Raw genomic sequence first — 19044 nt, forward strand, 5'->3', positions numbered from 1 at the left:
TCGTCAGGAGCATGACTGTAGTCACACAGAGAACAGGGAATTGTTCTCGTTTGGCTGGTTTTTTTTTTTTTTTTTTTTGGATAAAGAATAAGTCTGCTAGAACACACATGCACATCAGCTCCTTGATACTAGGAGTCTGTATCTAATTAATCTCACTGTCTCTGTGCCTTAGATTGTTCCCTCTAGGACTGTTTCTTTGGGTTCTTGTGCAGGTTACACGAGACAAGTAAATGTAAGAGCAGTGTCTGGTGATTTCTGGGTACTCAGCGTGGCAGGAGTACTGGTCCCTGCAGTTTCCTACCTCACGTCCACTCTTCACGTCCTCCAGCCCAGCAGAACTCAGTGTTGTTCAGTACAGTACCTGTAATAATGATAATTATTGACTTGCAAAATTACTGTTGGTAGAACTTGGTGAGCCTGGGCCAGGCGATGTGGGGGAAAACACAGCCTTCTCTAAATCCGCTCTGCCTGTGAAGCCAGTGGAGATAGAAATTGAAACACCGGAGCAAGTGAAAGCAAGGGAAAGGAGGTAAGATCAAGGCTGGCCTCTGGAGTCCTGTCACGTATGATCAGCAGCAGCTGCTGCGTGGTGACAACTTTGGAGAAACATGGAGGAGACCCGGGCTGGGTGTCAGGGTTGTCAGGACCTGGGTGAGGGAGCCCCTGGCTCCCCTCTGGGACCTGAAGGAGGAACCTTGTGTCCGGCCAGGCCAGGAGGCGTGCCTGGGGCCCCGCAGGTTGGCCATGTTTCACTTAATGTTTAGGACAGCAGGTGAATGAGGAGCTGGAGGGGTTAAGCAACATTTCAGGAGTCACTCAGCCGTGAGCGGGTGAGGCGAGATCTGAATCCCTCCCAGTCAGGCAGGCTCAACCCCCCCGCTTTTCCCACCACAGCCCCCACAGGACTACGGCAGCCTCCACCGTGATAGGGGACCCCCACTCCTTCCCAGGGCCCCTGGCAGCTCTGTGGCCTCCGTAGGCTTGGTGGTCTGGAGCGGATCTGCGGGTGCTAACTGGTTGCTCAGCCCCCCTGTGTGACGGGCAGGTTATTAGGCACGAAGTGGGGAGAAGCGGGAGTCATTCCAGCAGCATCAGGTTTTCGTCCGGATGCCTGGTGCACAGACCCGCAAGATCTTCCACCAGGACAGGGTCCTGCAAATGAGCGTGCTGACTTCTCAGAGGGAGGGGTGCTGAGGAGCGGAGGTCGGGTGCTCCGGGAAGACGTCCCGGAGGGTGGGACCTGAAGCACGTCCGCGAGGCGTGAAGGGTGCGGGTTGGGGGGCGGGCGGGCGGGGTGGGCTGTGTGCTAAGCCAGTTTGCTGGCGAGATGGAGCAGGTCTGGCTGAGCGGCACGGCCTGTGGGGTCCCGGGTCCCCACAGCCGAACAGCGTTGACGGGGTGGGGTCAGGCTTCAGTCTCCCACCTCTTCCTCGGATTTGTCCCCCGTGTTGCAGTGAAAAGCTGAAAATGGAATTTGAGATGCATCTTCGGAGGCTGATGAAACGTTTCAGTAAGGAGGTCCACGAAGACACGCACAAGGTAGGGGCCGGGAGGGAGAGTTGGGATGTGTCCTCTTTGTCGTGAGTCCTGTGAGTTCTGGGGGGATGGTGGGACAGCCCTGGCGGCCTGCGTGTAGGGGGCAGTGTGCCCTGGACCCCGTGGAGAGTGAGGGAGGGAAGACAGTGGCGTCCTCTGACGGGCAGCAGGCGGCTAGAGAGAGCTCAGCGGTGGGACGGATGGAGGAGACCCCGCCCGCAGCGCCAGGGTTCCGTGGGCACTGCACCAGCCCTGCTTCTCTTATCTCTTGGTGTTGGAGGCAAAAGAAAGGGAAGGATGACCGTGATGCCAAGACTTGAAGCTTAAGCGAGGGAGGGGTGGGCCGTGGACTGAAGTAGGCAGGCTGTAAGCAGGTGGGAAGGGACCCACCTCGAGGGGAAATGATGTCAAAGCTGCATGTGAGGAGGGCAGACAGCCGAGGTCACTGCAGGAGGCTTGGGGAGAGGCTGGGCTCAGACGTGGGAACAGGTGGGGTCTGCAGTAGAGGGGGCTGGGCTCAGGCACAGCTGGGGGGTGCAGACAGCCTATCCCCCCACCGCCAACAGCAGCTCTCCCCCACTCTGTTCTCTCCTGATTTTTTTGAGCAAACCCCAGGCTTTGTAACATTTCATCCATAAATCCTTCAGGACGTATCTCTAAAAGCCAAGGCCTCTTAAGAAGAAAGAAGCCTGTAATTTGCAGCTCTGAGGTGTGAGTGTTTTTTTGAGGGGAGGAGAATGTGGGGAGAAGAGGGGGTGAAAGACAGAGTCTTGGGAAACGGCAGTGTTAGTGTGTTCACCTCTCGTATGTGGAAGTGACAGCAAATACTTCCTGTCCACGAACGGCCTTGAATTTGGTGGCAAAATTCCTCTGGTCCTCAGCCTTTTCCCTCTTCCCAGGTTCACCTTCTGTGTCTGCTGGCGAATGGCTTCTATCGGAACAGCATCTGCAACCAGCCCGACCTGCGCGCCATCGGCCTCTCCATCACCCCCGTGCGCTTCACCAGAGTGCCGCCTCAGGATGTGGACACGGGCTACCTGTCAAACCTGGTGAAATGGTAGGGCCTCCGCCTGTCTCGCGGAGCCTGGTGAGGGTTAGCGTCTCGGGCTGGGTGCAGGTCACTTGTCAGACCCTCCCTGAGGGGACCTTGTGCTGGGCTGTGGGCACGTGATCTCTGCCCAGGAAGAACTGCGGGCTGGTCGGGGAGACAGAGACCCGAGGTCACTGCCGTGGTGTGACACCTGTCCTGGAAGATGTGTGCTGGGCCCACAAGCCAGCGCTTACCTCAGCGGGGGCTGAGACCCTGGGTGGGGTCTGAGCTGGGTCTTCAGTGATGAGTTAGGGGTTAGCAGACAGGCCGGGAAGAGGGACTCCTGAGACCCCCTGCTCTGAGTTTTGGCTGTAGAAGATGAGAGTTCCTCTTGGCCGTGACCTCTGAGACCAGGGGACGCCTGCTTTCTCTCCAGGTTCATTGGAACATTTACAATTAACGAGGACCTTTCAACCAATGAACAAGATGACCTGCAGACGACATTGGAAAGGAGATTTGCTATTTACTCGGCAAAAAATGCTGAAGAACTGGTCCATGTGAGTGACTCCTCCCAGCAGCACTGTTTTCGTCGGTACTGTTAGCTAGTGGCGCCGCAGTCACGTCCCGGATACCGGTGCAGTTGTTAACGTGTGTTTCTGTACTCAGTTCTCATAAAAACAGGCACTGCAGCTCTGAGAAGCTAATTCGCTTTCTCAGGGTCGTTCAGGTGGTGAGCTCTGGAGTCAGGATTGGGACCAGCGTGTGAGCCACAAGTCTGCACTCTCACCTGTCTGTAACTCGGTGTCCGGGTGTGTTAAAGCACTTAATTTGGGGGTCAGGTGCCCTAGAGTTGTTTCCATCAACTATAGAAAACTTGTTTAAAGGTCCCAAGGAAATGTTCTTTCAAACTGGCTGCTGAAATCCTTTAGAAAGTGTCTCCTAACCTCCCAGGTTGGGCAGTGACACTGGTGGGCGGCCGTGCCGGGAGGAAGGCTCCGTCCTGTAAGAGTCAGGGTGAAGGGCTTATGTGCAGACAGGGTTTGTCACGTGTTTAAAATGCCCTCGAGGAAGCCTCTGAACAAAGCAGGAGGAGGTAGAAATGCAGTTTATCCCTGGAAGATTCCTGCGACTGCATATCCTTGCATCTGCACCTCAGGTTCTGCTTGTTCAGGGAAAGAGAGGCTTTTTTATCTCTAAAGGCCAGCCGCCTGGCATCTTTGCTTCTCTTCTGATTTGACTTGAGAAGTCGGATACAGCCGGCCCTGCCGGTGACTGTGCTGTCGGACCCACCCGGAGAAAAGTAGTATTTCAGTGTTGTCCTCCCAGACCCGCTCCTCTGCGTCTGTGCGCATATATGTTTGACTTATTTGTGAGGTTTTATTAAACAACAAAAAAAGTTTTTTTTTAAAGTGAACAATTCAGTGACTTTTGGTGCATTTATAGTGTGTGCAACCACCACTTCTATTTTCAAAACATTTTTACTCCCCCAGAAGAAAACCCCGTACCTGTTAAAGTTATTCCCCACTCGACCTCCTCCTCCCACCCCAGGTGTCTGCGTTCTGTCTCCATGGAGCTGCATGCTCTGGATGTTCATATAAAGGAAATCACACAGCACAGCTGGCTCTTCTGATCTGCAGGTCCCATGTTCGAGGATTCAGCCGACTGCCAGGCGGACGTCCGCCCGCGGTTGGCTGCATCCGCAGATGCAGGGCGTGCGGGCTGGAGGGCCGGCTGAAAGCTGCCGTTCTGTAGAAGGGGCTGCAGCCTCTGGATTTTGGCATCCCCAGCAGAGGGACAGTGCACGTGACCTCTTGTGTCTGGCTTCTCTCTCAGCGTGTTTTAAAGTTCTGTTCACGTTTGCAGCCTGTGTCAGGACCTCATTCCCTTTGTGGCTGAATGCTACGCCGTCGTCGGGATGGACCACACTCCTTTTACCCGTTCACCTGGATGGGCATCTAGGCGGGTTTCCGCTCTTTGAGTGCTGTGAAAAGCACTGCCGTAAACGTGTGTGAACACCTATTCATTTGGGTACTTGTTTTGAGTTCTTTTGGGTACTTACCTAGCAGTAGAGTTGCCAGCTCCTGTGGCGACTCTGTTTCACTTTTTGAGGAGCTGCCAGGCTGTTTTCTGCAGCAGCTGCACCATCTTACATTCCCACCAGCAATGTACAAGGGTTCCAGTTTCTCCAGGTCCTCACTGGTTATTTTCCCTGGTTTTTTTTTTTTTTGTTTTGTTTTTTTTTTTTTTTTGGATCATAGTCATCCTGACAGGTAGGAAGTGGTATCTCATTATCTCGTGGTGTTTTTGATCTGCATTTCCCTGATGACTCACAATGGTCAGCATCTTTTCATGTGCCTGTTGGCCGTTTGTTTATCTTTGGGAAAATGTCTGTTTGAGTCCTTTGCCTATTTTTTTAAATAGATTCTCTGTCTGAGTTGTAAGGGTTCCTTACGTATTTTGGATACTAGACACCTGTCAGATACATGCTTTGCAAATATTTTCTTCCATTCTATAGGTTGTCTTTTTACTTTTGTGATAAAGTCCTTTGATGCACAAATGTTTTAACTTTGACAGGATTCAGTTTTCTGTTTTTCTTGTGTTCCTTGTCATACCAGGAATTCTTTGCCAAGTCTAAGATCGTGAATATTTCCTCCTGTATTTGCTTCTGCGAGTTTTATAGTTTTAGCTCTTGCATTTAAGGTTTTCCTCCATGTTGAGTTAATGTTTTTATGTGATGTAAGGTAGGTGCTCAGCTTCATCCTTGCTGCATGCAGGTATCCACTTGTCCCAGCACCATTTGTTGTGACTAGTCTTTCAACTATTCATTGTACTGTATTATTTTCATAATTTGTTGAAAAGTCAAGTTTTTAACGGGGATGAGCGGTCTTGGCACACGTCAGAAATCACTTGGCCGTAGACTCTTGGGTTACTTTCCGGGCCCTCTGTTCTGTTCCGTTGGTCTTCATACCTGTCCTACGCCAGTACCACACTGTTCTGATTACTGTGAATCTAGTAAGTTTTGAAATCCGGCAGCGCAAGTACAGCTTCATAATGCTGTTTGGCTGCTGGAGGCCCCGTGCAGTTTCGTGTGAATTTGACCGTCTGCTTTTCCATTTCTGAAAAGAAGGCCACTGGAATTTTGATAGGGGTTGCACTGAACTTGCAGATTGATTTGGGTAGCATTGCCATCTGGTCAGTATTATGTCTTCCAGTCCATAAACATGGCTTTCCTTCTGTTTGCTTTTTCAGTGTCTTTCAGTTGTATTTTGCAGTTTCCAGTGGACACGTCTTTCATCTCCCTGGTTGAGCTTTTTCCTAGGTATTTTGTTCTTTTTGATGCTACTGTAAGTGGTGCTGTTTCCTTTCCTGACTGTTCATGGAAGGTGTATAGAAAGACAGCTGATTGTGTTGATCTGATACCTTGAAACTTCGCTGAATTCATTTAGCAGTTTTTTGTGCATTCTTTGGGATTTTCTATGTATCAGATCTTGACATCTGTGAATACAGTTTGTTTTACTTTTTCTTTTCCAGCTTGGATGCCTTTTGTTTCTTGCTCAATTTCTTGCCCAATTTCTCAGTCTAGTGCTTCCAGTCCAGTGCAGAATAGCAGTGCAGAAGCGTGCATCCTTGCAGAAGTGTCCATCCTTGTTAGAACCATGCATCCTTGTTAGAAGCATGCATCCTTGTTAGAAGCACGCATCCTTGTCGTGCATCCTTGCAGAAGCATGCATCTTTGTTAGAAGCGTGCATCCTTGCAGAAGTGTCCATCCTTGTTAGAAGCATGCATCCTTGCAGAAGCGTGCATACTTGCAGAAGCATGCATCCTTGTTACAAGCATGCATCCTTGCAGAAGCGTGCATCCTTGTTAGAAGCGTGCATCCTTGCAGAAGCGCATCCCTGCAGAAGCATGCATCCTTGCAGAAGCGTGCATCCTTGCAGAAGCGTGCATCCTTGTTAGAAGCATACATCCTTGCAGAAGCGTGCATCCTTGCAGAAGTGTGCATCCTTGTTAGAAGCGTGCATCCTTGTTAGAAGCGTGCATCCTTGCAGAAGCGTGCATCCTTGTTAGAAGCGTGCATCCTTGCAGAAGCGTGCATCCTTGTTACAAGCGTGCATCCTTGCAGAAGCGTGCATCCTTGTTACAAGCGTGCATCCTTGAAGAAGCGTGCATCCTAGTTAGAAGCGTGCATCCTTGCAGAAGTGTGCATCCTTGCAGAAGCGTGCATCCTTGCAGAAGCGTGCATCCTTGTTACAAGCATGCATCCTTGCAGAAGCGTGCATCCTTGTTACAAGCATGCATCCTTGCAGAAGCGTGCATCCTTGTTAGAAGCGTGCATCCTTGCAGAAGCGCATTCTTGGAGAAGCATGCATCCTTGTCCAGTTCTTGATCTGGGGGGAAGCTTTTCACTCTTCCACCACTGAGCAGCTCGGTAGCTGTGGGTTTGCACAGATGCTCTTTCTCATGTTGAAGAAGTTCCCGTCCATATGTCTAGTTTCCTGAGTGTGCTTTTATCATAGAAATGTGTGTCGGGTTCTGTGAAATGGTTTTTCTATGTCAACTGAGATGATCATGTGGTTCTTCCCTTCATTCTGTTAATATACTGCATTGCACTGATGGATTTTTCCACTTATTCAGCTATAATTGAAGTACAGTTGATTTACAGTGTTGTGTTAGTATCAGGTGTACAGCACAGTGACACTGTATGTTTGCAGATTATGCTGTTACAGGCCATCACAAGACGATGGGTATAATCCCGTGCTGCGCAGTAAATCCTCGTCGTTTCTCTGTGTTATACATAGTGATTTGTATCCATTAGTCCCACACCCTGACTTGTCCCCGCCCCCTTCCCACTACCTCTTCGTAAACATAGATTTATTTTCTGTGTCTGTGAGTCTTTCTGTTTTGCATGTACTTTTTTTTTAGGTTCCACACATAAGTGGCATTGTACAGTATTTGTCTTTGTCTGTCCTATTTCACTGAACGTGACAGTCTCCAGGCCCGTGCCTGTTGCTGCACACGGCCGCACTTCGCTCTCCTTCGTGGCTGGGCGAGAGCCCCCGTGTCTGCGCCACGGCTTCTTGGTGCAGCCTCTGTGACGGGGAGCGGGGCTCCCTCCGTGGCTTGGCTGTTGGGGATAGTGCTGCTGTGATCATTAGGACGCACGCGTCTTTTTGAATTAGAGTGTTTGTTTTTTTCCAGATATATCCAGAATTGCTGGATCACATATGATAAAATTCTGTTTTCAGTTTTTTAAGGAACCTCCATACTTGTTTCCATAGTGGGTTCACCAATTTACATTCCCATCAGCAGTGTATGAGGGTCCCCTTTTCTCCACATCCTATCAAACATTTGTTACATGTAGACTTTTTAAGGACAGCCATTCTGACAGGTGTGAGGTGAGGCCTCACTGTGGTTTTAATTTGCATTCCCCTAATAATTAGCAGTGTTGAGTATCTTTTCAGGTGCCTCTTAGCCATCTGTATGTCTTTGAAAAAAAATGTCTTTTAAGGTCTTCTGCACATTTTTTTGATTGGGTTGTTTGGTTTTTTGATATTGAGTTGTGTGAACTGTTTGTATATTTTGGAAGTTGATCCCTTGTCAGTCTCATCATTTGCAAATATTTTCTCCCATTCAGTAGACTGTGTTTTTGTTTATGGTTTCCTTTACTGTGCAAAAGCTTGTAAGTTCAATTAGTTCCTGTTTGTTTATTTCTGCCTTAGGAGACGGAGCCAAGGAAATATTGCTGTGATGTACATCCGCGTGCTCTGCCTGTGTTCTCTTCCGACTTTTGTGGTTTCAGGACTTATGTTTAGGTCTCTAACCCATTTTGAGTTTTTGTATATGGTATGAGAAAATGTTTTAATTCCATTCTTTCACACGTGGCTGTCCAGTTTTTCCACCACCACTTGTTGAAGAGGCTGTCTTTTCTCCACTGTATATTCTTTCCTACTTGGTCATAAGATTAGTTGACTGTAGGTATGTGGGTTTATTTCTGGGCTCTCAACAACATGGAATAGTTCAAATTCTTAATTCTCTTCTGAGAATAAGCAGGTTATTCTTTTTCATTATAGATATTTTTACTGATTCTCCGGGCCTTGCACCTCCCTACCCGACTGGTACTGTCTCTACAGCCAATTCCCCTGAAGTTACCAGCAGCGAAGGTGAGGTTCTTGGGGCTTCCAGAAGAAGGGGTAAGTTGGTCACGGAGGAGTGAGAAATTATCAGACCTAAACAGTCTGGGCATTAGATTGTTGTTAGTGGTCGGTCTTCACGGAGCAGGTTCCCTTGGGCCTGCCTCGCACGGGCCGGGTCGGGTAGACTGGGCGCACAAGTGGGTGTCCAGCATCCTGGGCTTTGCCTGTGCAGTTGGCCTGGGAGAGTCTGGGCTCCTCGGTGTCTGGTTTCTGTTCTATGAAACAGTGGAATAAAAAGGCACCTGTCCTGTTTGGTGGTGTGGAGTGAGGGAGGTGAGGGCTCTGAGCTCTGCCGTCTTCTAAGACGGAGGCTGAACACGTGCTCCCTGGGATGCTGGTGTCTGAAACTTGATGGTTCAGAGGTCAGGTTTAGTAATTTCTGAGTTCTCACTACTCCAGCTTTATCAAGTCCACCAGTACTTGTCTGCAGACTGCCTTACTGCAGGGTGGGTGTTACTGCTCAGGACCCTGGGACTCAGGTTGCGTAACTGACCCAAATCACGTAGCAAATGAGAAGCAGAAGTGGAGTCTGGGCCCAGGTGTGTGTTTGCTCACCTTGTGCTGCACCTCGGAGTGAGAGGAGCGCGGCTGTGGCCTTGGCCTGGGGCGCTGCAGATCCGAGCGAGTTCTCTCCCACAGCCCTGGAGGGGTCCGGCCCGTCAGCCTGAGCCGGGGGCGTCTCACCTCCACTGGCTCTCCAGCCAGGGCTCAGCCCTGTTGTATCATTAACAAAAAAGAAAACAGAAAAATTTTCTTCTCTGTTTAAGGGAAAGAAACCTTCCAAGGAGAGGGCCGCGGAGGGGCCGGGAGCCTCCTCAGAAACATACAACCACGTTCCAGGAAGGCAAACCAAAGCCACAAGCAGCAGAGGAAGCAGACAAGAGGACGCCCCTCCCAGGGGCCACGGCAGTCCGCGCGCCCAGGGGTCTGCAGCCGGGCAGAAGCGGGGCGCGCCCTCCGCCAGCGAGGAGAGGCCCCCGAGGCGTTCGCGGGGCCGGAAGCGGCGGGTGGCCTCCAGGGTGTCTTACAAGGAGGAGAGCGGGAGCGGTGGGGCCAGCAGCAGCTCTGACTTCGAGCTCTCCAGCGGGGACAGCCTGCTGCTCTCCGACGAGGACTCCGAGCCCAGCCGCCCGAGGCCAAGGAGGGCCCCGGTGCCTCCGAGGACAGAGCGGGGCTCCAGGAGGGACGTCAGGAGGGACTCCGAGCCCCCGCGGGGAAGCCGCCCGAAGCCCTCGGGCTCCCCAGCAGCGTCTGCGAGTGCGTCGGGCAGGAAGAGAGGGAAAGGCAAGAAGGCCAGCCCCAGAGAGGAGGCGGCCGGTGTGGACCAGTGGCTGGAGGTGTTCTGTGAGCGGGAGGACAAGTGGGTGTGTGTGGACTGTGTGCACGGGGTGGTGGGCCAGCCTCTGACCTGTTACCAGTATGCCAGCAAGCCCGTGACCTACGTCGTGGGCATCGACGGCGATGGCTGGGTACGCGACGTCACCCAGCGGTATGACCCCGCCTGGCTGACAGCCACCCGCAGGTGCCGGGTCGACGCAGCCTGGTGGGCTGAGGCCCTGAGGCCCTACCGGAGCCCGCTGGCCGAGAGGGAGCAGAAGGAGGACATGGAGGTGAGGCCCGGGCGCGGGGGGTTGCGGTCGTCCCAGTGTGCAGACCACTCAGTGTGTGATCTCGGTCAGTGACCCCAGCAGCAGGATGGAGCTGCGAGGGCAGTTGCCTTCATTCCACCAGTTGAACGCACAGGATCTGAGAGATGAGCTGACCTGGCACTGAACCCGGGTTGGTCTGGCTTCGCAGCCCGTGTGCTTTCAGTTATTGCCCGGTTATTAATTGGAGCTCTCTGTGAGTCAGCTCGGTCGTCCCGAGTGGAAGAGGAGAATGCTCACCGGTGTCATCGTCCCCTTTTCTGCACGCACGCTCGTCAGTGCACACGCAGAACACTCCGCTCCTGGGGTGGCTTGGGCTGAGACATGTCCTGTCTGTCGAGGGCACACGAGGTCGCCCTCCAATGCAGCAGTGGTCCTTTGGTCCTGGGACAGCCGCTGGCCTGGCCGAGGTGTGGGCTGGAGCCCCTATGCAGGCCCAACTTGCCACGGGATTATTCCTGGTGCCTGGGGTGGGGAGCCGTCCTTGTTGGGTGCACTTCACCCCACAGGCGAGCTCCCTCTGGGGTGTGACTTAGGGACGCGGGGTCACAGGCCCCGTGCAGAGGGTATCCTGACTGACCAAGCTCAGGGACCAATCGTGGAAGCTGGCCACGCGGGCTGGTCCTCGCCCGTCTGTCAGGATCTGAAGAGATGCTGAGGGGAGGGTTAGGTCAGAGGGGTTGCCCACCAGAGTTCAGAGCCCTTGAGCAGCCGAGAGAACGGATCTTTGCCATAGTGTACTGAGTGTCGTGCGGTGGCAGGATTGTGGTGGCACTGGAGGGGGGCTCCCGAGGACGGGTCTGCCCCAGCCGGCTGAGGTGTCCAGGGGCGAGGGATGGCTTTCCACGTCGCCTGCAGAATTGTTCGACTCTGCAGAGCTGTGGGTCAGCGGGCACCCTGGAAGCCACACTGGCTGTTACCAACCGAGCTGAGGGTCACCCCCCAGGCCTCCTTCCCCTTTGAGCAATGTGCTTGATGTGGCCTCTCTGGCCTTTGCAGTTTCAGGCCAAGCACCTGGACCAGCCTTTGCCCACCGTCATTGGCACGTATAAGAACCACCCTCTGTACGCCCTGAAGAGGCATCTCCTGAAGTATGAGGCCATCTACCCCGAGACGGCTGCCATCCTTGGGTACTGTCGCGGCGAAGCCGTCTACTCCAGGTGCGGGGTGGCCGGGGTGCGCAGCCTGCCCTGGGCTGGGGGTGTGCAGGGGAGATGAAGGCTTGAAAATCAATGTGACAGTGGTTAAAAGATCAGTAGGGGGAAAATTATAGGGCAAAAGAACAGGACAGATAAGGTTTATATAGGGCATTGGAGAACATGCCCCCAAAATAAAAACACACGGAAGGAAGGAATCAAGGATTGATAATGAAAATTAAAATAAGTAGATATTTTAATGGGACCGGAGTTCCAGTTTGGGAAGGTGAAAGCATTCTGGAGAAGGTGGAGGTGATGGCCGCACAGCAGTGTGCGCGTGCTTAGTGCCACTGACCTGCACGCTTGGAAATGGCTACGGTGGTGAGCTTTACGTTACACGTGTTTTGCCCACAGTAAAAAGAAACCGAAGAAGTGGGTAGAGAATAAGCCTTGAAAAGAGTGTAAAATACATACAAGATAAAAACAAAATATTTTAACAATATAAACTTAATAAAAATTGACAATAGAAGCAGAAATTAAAGAAATAGCAAAAGAAAGAAAACAAAAGAAGTGATTTGTAGAAACAGTGACATGCAAGACCAAAACCCAGAGGACATTCTCAGTAGGTGGGAAAAGGAGAACAAAGGAAGCCTAGGGAACCTCACGGGAGAGGTGGCTGGCGTCCCCTGCCCGGGGCTGCGCCCTGCGCGTGGCCCCGACCCCCGGTCCGGGTCTGGGCGGGAGCTGTGTGTCCCTGTCTGGCCTGGGGCCGGCCGTCTCAGTGCAGGTGACACGGCCCAGGCTTCCTCACGTGGTGGACGGGGTACCTGCGTGGGGAACACCCAAGAGGAGGACCTTTTTTTAATGTAGTAAAATACACAGAACAAAGTGTACAGTTTAACCATTTTCCAGGGGAGCACATTCACGCTGCTGTGCCACCATCCCCACCGTCTCCAGAACTTTTCCATCTTCCTCCGAACTGTCCCCATTAAACCCTCACTCCCCACCCCACGCCCCAGCCCCATCCTGCCCTCTACGCGTGTGAAGCTCACTGCTCCGGGCACCTCGTGGGCGGGGGCCCTGCGCTGTGCCTCTGGCCTCCACGGTGGGCGCTGTGCGCTTCCCCTTGTGGCTGCTGTGGACGGTGCACAGACATCTCTCTGAGACTGTGCTTTCAGGTCTTTTGATACATGCTCAGAAGTAGGATTTCTGGATCACGTGGTAATGGTTTAACTTGGTGGAGAGCCGACGTGCTGTTCTCCGCAGCAGCTGCGCATGTTCCCCTCCCCCAGCAGAGCGCAAGGGTTCCGGTGTCCACGTCCTCACCAACACTCGTCCTCTGTTTCCTTGATAAGCGCGTCCTAATGGGTGTGAAGCGGTCAGGAGCTGACCTTTACTGTGAAAGGGCTGCCGTGTCCACCTCCTCTGTGCTCCTCAGGAGCGTCACACGATGCCCACCTGCTTGCCCGCTGCCCTCCCCACTCCTGCCTGAGGACCGTGACCTCGGGGCGGGGACTGCCCCGCAGGGTGAGCGGGTGGAGCCCTCACTCTGGCAGGAATGCCCCTCAGCTCCCGAAACTGTCTGGTCCCCAGCACCCTCGTGAGGCAGGGAGGCAGCACTCCTGTCCCTGCTGGACGGAGAGGGACACGGGGCTCAGGAAGGGAGGGTGACGTGGACGGGGTCACGCCGCTGGGAAGTGGCGCGGAGGGGTCGTGCCCGCGCCCGCGGTGCTGTGCTGGCCATCAGCCTCAGGCTCGGGGGAGGCGGTAGGAAGGGACCTGATTTCCGCGCCTTGCTCCTAGAGCCCCGGGGAAGGGCTGGCTCGCTGACCGGTCTCCGCAGGAAGCAGGAGCTTGTGGGAGGTGCAGCTCTGAGCTCTGGAGGGAGAGAGATGCCAGAGGGGCCCAGTGTCACGGGCTGCCAGGCCCAGCAGTTCCGTGTGCACGAGTCCTGGTCCGTGTAGTTTGTTAGTGTCCACGTCGTCGTTCTCAGGGCTCCCCACCCCTTCTGTGGTCACTCATCTGTCCCTGGTGTGCAGCCGACCAGACCCTTGGGTAGTGGGAGGTGCGCCTGCGCTGCTGGGCCCTCGGCTCGCCCCTGTGGGCTGCTTGGGGCCTCCCCGTGGTGGGGGGGTGGGCTGTGTGGCCTGACGCAGGTCCCTGATGGTCTGGGAGAGGACCCAGGGCCATGCTCGCCCCTCCACTGTGGGCTCCGGTGCACGTGGTGTTTCATGCAGGGGTGTGAACTCTGTCTCCTGTCTCCCGTGGGCCCCTGTAGGGACTGCGTGCACACCCTGCACTCCAGGGACACGTGGCTGAAACAGGCAAGAGTGGTGCGGCTTGGAGAGGTGCCTTACAAGGTAAGCAGGGGCGAGGGCTGCCGCGCGCAGGTGACGTAAGTCTTTAACGAGGACTTTGCAAGAGGGGCCCTTCCAGAGCACACGGGAAATCGAGGCCAAAAAGCAGCCCCGAGGCCCCTGGTGTGTGCCCGAGGCTCGGTAGGTCAGAGCTGTGCTCCCAGTTGCTCTAAGGCCAGCGCCCTGCTTTGCGTGGACACGCTCGCCTGCGGTCCTGCCCTGTTTCGCAGGTGCACGGTCTCTGCTGAGTCTCAGGGGTTGGCGTGACGGTGCCCGTTTTACAGATGAGGAACCGGGAGCCCAGATGGGAGGTGGCTTGTCCAAGGCCTGAGCTAGGGAAGCGGCCGCGCACAGCCCGGGGTCCCTGCCCCGACCCCGCTTGCCTCTGTGCACTTGCTGCCACGCAGGCCGCTCAGCTGCCCGGAGACGTGGGGACTCAGCATAGACCCGCACAGGCTGTCACCGGATGCGCGGCCTGGGTCAGCCAGGGGAGGGCAGTGGCCGGTCAGGGGACAGAATCACTTTTCTCTATCAGACCCCTGAGGGGGGCGCTGTGGGTTGTGGGGCCTGGGGAGCTGGTGCGACCGGAAGGGCCTCCGCTTGGGTGGAGGCGCTGAGGCGCGGGGAGCAGGCGCGGGTGCTGCGTGGGTCTCCTCGCTCTGCAGTAGACTGACGGAAACTTCCTGTAGGCCACAGACTTAACATTTTTTGGCAGCCAGATTAAAAACTTGAAAAGAGGTAGAATTTTAACATACTTGAAAGTATCCAAATACATCTAAAATAGTTGTTTTAACGTAATATTTTGAAATGCTAATGAGGTATTTTACATTCACTTTCTGTTTCTTCTTAAGACTTTGAAATCTGGCGTGTTTCACTTCCCACGCGTCTCGGTTCATTCTAGCCACGTTTCAGACGTGGAGTGGCCACGTGTGCCCGGCGCGGGCGGTGTCAGCGCAGGTGCAGAACAGCCCCAGGCGGCAGGGCTCCCCCATGTTCTGACTCCCGCTGTCCCGCATCCTCACCTCTTGCTTGGGTCACAGCCGCCTTCCAGCCTCTGGCCCAGCCTCTGGCCCAGCCCCAGCCCAGCCCCCGCATCACAGTTCGGGTCTCTCTGAAACACAGAGCCCCGGGTGGCGCTCCCTCCCCGTGTGGCCCGCCCTCATGACGCGGAGGCCGTGGTGCCCTGGTGCCCTGGTGCCCACCTCCTCTCTGGCCACACTTCCGCCTGCAGCCGGACGACTTCAGGGCCCCCAGATACTTGTGTTCTCGCACTTCCACGCCCCCACTGCCCCCACTGCCCCCAAGCCGCCCGCTCCCGTTCAGATGCAGCTCGGCTGTGGCGTGTTCCTGAGCAGCCTGCGTTGACCTCGCCCTCCTCGGGCCTGGCGGGGGGGTCCCGTTCCACCCCGGCCTCCCCATGCCGGCGTCGTCTTCTGAGTCTTCCAAGGAGGACAAAGACCACCTTCTCTGCCCCCAGTGACTGGTGTCGTGAGCGGTCACCTCTGGCCGGATGCTTCCTCAGAGAGGGCCTGTCCGCCCCGGGGTGACGGCACGGGTACCCTGGGCCTGCGGCAGGAACGCTCGCAGGTCATCCCCACCTGGGACCGCGCTGGTGGGGCTCTTGCTCCTTAACAGTTTTTATACTTTTGAAGGGTTGTAGAAAAGAGAAGGAACACGGGACGGGCTGTCTGCGACCCGTGGCAGAGGCGGTTCGCTGACGCCCCCTCCACTCTTCACCCCTCGCCCGGCTGGGGCTCTAGTGTTGGCCACTGGGTGTCTGCAGGGAGCGGGTGGGGGGTCCCAAGCTGGCAGCGCCTTCGGGAATGCATGTTGCAGCAGTCCTGGGGGTTAAATCCTGGCCCCGTCGCTCTCTGGCCACGGGGTTGTCTCTGAGTCCCAGTCTCCCATCAGTGATGGATGCAGAACACAGCACAGCCGCTCAGTGCCCAGGCTCCAGCCTCTCAGGCCATGTGACTGTAGGTGAATTGTTGCCACCTCCAAGGCTGCTCACCTGTAAAATGAAGGTGAAAACAGAGCCTACGTCCTGGGCTTGTTGAAAAAGTGAATTAATACACAGAAGCACTGGGAACAGCGCCTGGTGGGTGGTACGTGCTCAGGAGATGGCCGCCTCTGGTGACCGTGGCCTTGCCCCCGATGCAGATGGTAAAGGGCTACTCTAACCGGGCCCGGAGAGCCCGCCTGGCGGAGCCGCAGCTGCAGGACCAGAATGACCTGGGCCTATTTGGCCGCTGGCAGACAGAGGAGTACCAGCCGCCTGTGGCTGTGGACGGGAAGGTGAGGGCCGCGCTCGGGGGGTCGGGACGGGCCGCTTCCCCCTGCAGCTGGCCAGACGCAGTGTGCCCCCCGCAGGTGCCCCGGAACGAGTTTGGGAACGTGTACCTCTTCCTGCCCAGCATGATGCCTGTCGGCTGCATCCAGCTCAACCTGCCCAACCTGCACCGCGTGGCCCGCAAGCTGGGCATCGACTGCGCCCAGGCCGTCACGGGCTTCGACTTCCACAAAGGCTACTCCCACCCCATGTGCGTGAGGGGCCGTCCGTCCGTGGAGGCCGGGAGGAGGGCGTGGGGAGGGAGTAAGGGCAGGAGGTGGGTGTGGGGCTGGTGGGGGGCGAGGCCCCGTGGCCGTTACCTTCCAGGTTTTACTCTGGATTTGCAAAATCAGCCTTAACCCTCAATGGTTTACTTTTACACCTTTACTCTGGCTTCCATGCAGAAGCTGCAAAACCAGTGAAACCCTAAGGTGACCAAACAGGGCCATCATCCTTCCTGGTTGGTGACCTCTGCCCTGCCCTGTGGTGGCGGCAGGGAGGGGCTGGGGAAGAGGACGCAGCCCCCGTGCCCACAGGCCTGCCTTCTGCGTGAGCGATGTCTGCCAGCGGCCGGGATTGTGGACCGGCTGAGCCAGGAAGCCCTTCAGGGCCCTGAGTGCTCTGGAGTGGCCCTCTGTCCCCTGCAGAGGGAGGCGTGCAGGCCAGGGCAGGCACAGGAAGACCATCCATTGTTGATCCCGCAGAACTGATGGCTACATCGTCTGTGAGGAATACAGAGACGTGCTGCTGACTGCCTGGGAGAACGAGCAGGCGCTCATGGAGAAGAAGGAGAAGGAGGTGAGGGGGGGGCCCGGGGGCAGGAGGGCCTGCGTGCCCGGCACTTGTTCCGGCTCTGGCTTCTGGATGAACAGCGTCCTTGCCCCCCCAATCCCTGTCACTGCCCAGGGTACCTGGATCCGGGCTCCAGGCCTGCAGCCCCTGCACAACCTCTGCCTCTGAAAGGGACTCGCCCGAGGTCCCGGTTGCACGTCACCGGTCCCCTGCACAGTTTGAGAATTGGTGACGGTTAACAGGAGGTTTTTGTTTTTGGTGCCGTCATGTGTATCACTGTGTGCGTCGCCCATTTAAGAACAGACTGTGGGTGAGAAAGTCAGCCAGGAGCGTCACCTGTGTCACCTGTGTTCCTGAGAGGCCGGGGTCACCATGCTGCGTTCTGTTTGCAGAAAAGGGAGAAGCGGGCGCTGGGGAACTGGAAGCTGCTGGTCAGAGGGCTGCTCATCAGGGAGCGGCTGCGGCTTCGCTACGGGGCCCAGGTCAGTGTGGTCCTCGAGGGGAGGACAGGCCGGTTCTGCCCAGATGTCGAGTCACAGCTGTTTGGACGCCCCATACCTGAGTCCTTTCTGTGTGGGGACCGGTATTCCTGGAGGCCCAGCCCCGCGCCGTCCGCACGAGAGGGGCTGCTGCGGGTCAGGTCTGGTGCTGAGTGCCCGCTGGCGGGACAGCTGCCCTGCTCTCCCGGCCTCGTGCTCCCAGTGCGGTGACCACCCCCAGGCCCGCAAGTGCTCTCTCCCAGCACCCACGGCCCCAGACACAGCGGTGTGGTCGGTCGTGGGGCAGAGACGCAGGGACGTGCTCTGGGAGCAGCCCCCTCCCCACCTCACGGCCACCTCCTGGCCTTGCAAAACCGCCTGTGTTTTGCTGCCCCTGCAGGGCCCCCTGGTGGCCCCTCACCTGGCTTTATGTTCCCACCGGCTCCTCCCCCCACAGTGCTTTCTTCCTTGGCCTCCCAGCCCCTCCCGGCCTCTGGGGGCTCCTCAGAGCGCCGGGCACTTTTGCTCAGAAACACAGTAATAAACGCAAGGCGCAAGGGCAGTGGCCACCTGGACTGGCCGTAGCTCCTTGGGGCCGTTTCCTGCCTCACACTGTTGTGTCCGTCCCAGCACTGAGCCCACACAGGCGCCCCAGGACCTCTGGGGGAGCCCTGTCCTCCGGGTCAGGGTGCTGCTGACCCCCACTGTCCCCACCCCCCAGAGCGCGGCAGCGGCGCCCCACGCGGACGCGGGAGGTGGGCTCTCGTCAGACGAGGAGGAGGGGACCAGCTCTCAGGCGGAAGCAGCCAGGATCCTGGCGGCCTCGTGGCCCCAGAACCGAGAGGCTGAGGAGGAGCGGAAGGGGAGGCGCCTCAGGAAGAGCAGCAGGGAGAAGAAGGAGGCCGAGTCCCACCTGTTCCCATTTGAGAAGCTGTGATGTGAGTGGTCGCCTCGGTGGCTCGGCCGTGGGGACGCCAGGCCCTGGGGGCCGTGGCTCCTCGGCTGCGAAGGCACAGAAGCGGCGGGCGAGAGGGCACAGCAGGTCCACCGGTGCTGCTGCGGGCCCGGCCCTGCCTGGCAGCCACCACACCCCGTGCTGTGAGCGGATGCTTCCCCGGGAGGCTCTCCTGCCACCTCGACCTCGTTCTTCCGTAGTGGGGACGGTGCCCTCAGGAAGGCACCAGACCAAGCCGGCGGTAATAGGCGCTCCGTGTGTCCGACACGCGCCCTCGGCCCCGGGTTCCCTCCGTCAGGTCCCTGCTGCTGCCCCCCCGTGCGTGGGGAGCGTGCAGGCCAGTGCGCCTCATCTTGGGCGACAAGCTGTTTCTCCAAGTAACATTCTGTGGTGGCAGAAGACTAACAAAGAGCTAAAATCAGGAAGGAAAAGGAAAAACAGAGTTAAACGTTAGGAGTGGATCGGCGTTCAACTAGATTTTATTCATTCCTGGATACGTTTATAAAGCTCTATGCACTGTAGATATTTACAAGAACTTTTGTAACATTTTGAGGAAAAAAATAAAGGATTTATCTAAATAGGCTTGGCT

At 56.0% G+C, this 19044-nt stretch overlaps 1 protein-coding gene across 8 annotated transcripts in view; it reads left to right on the forward strand.

The window, feature by feature from the left end:
* Window positions 1-19037, forward strand: part of XPC (XPC complex subunit, DNA damage recognition and repair factor) — a 29713-nt gene extending 10676 nt beyond the window's left edge. Inside the window, exons 4-16 of one of the 8 annotated variants that reach the window (XM_032458727.1) lie at window positions 406-529; window positions 1455-1539; window positions 2436-2593; window positions 3003-3123; window positions 8639-8758; window positions 9529-10371; window positions 11407-11567; window positions 13822-13903; window positions 16061-16195; window positions 16271-16440; window positions 16934-17027; window positions 17320-17503; window positions 18222-19037. In XM_032458727.1, coding sequence (XP_032314618.1) covers window positions 406-529; window positions 1455-1539; window positions 2436-2593; window positions 3003-3123; window positions 8639-8758; window positions 9529-10371; window positions 11407-11567; window positions 13822-13903; window positions 16061-16195; window positions 16271-16440; window positions 16934-17027; window positions 17320-17503; window positions 18222-18349 — 2405 coding nt within the window. In that variant the 3' untranslated portion in view covers window positions 18350-19037. Of the gene's footprint in view, window positions 1-405; window positions 530-1454; window positions 1540-2435; window positions 2594-3002; window positions 3124-8638; window positions 8759-9528; window positions 10372-11406; window positions 11568-13821; window positions 13904-16060; window positions 16196-16270; window positions 16441-16633; window positions 17075-17135; window positions 18070-18221 lie in introns of those variants that run through there. The other 7 variants (XM_032458728.1, XM_032458730.1, XR_004312198.1 and 4 more) reach the window with 7 other exon arrangements.
* Window positions 19038-19044: the final 7 nt, after the last annotated feature.

Source organism: Camelus ferus, chromosome 17 (assembly GCF_009834535.1).
Source record: "Camelus ferus isolate YT-003-E chromosome 17, BCGSAC_Cfer_1.0, whole genome shotgun sequence".
NCBI lineage: Eukaryota > Metazoa > Chordata > Mammalia > Artiodactyla > Camelidae > Camelus > Camelus ferus.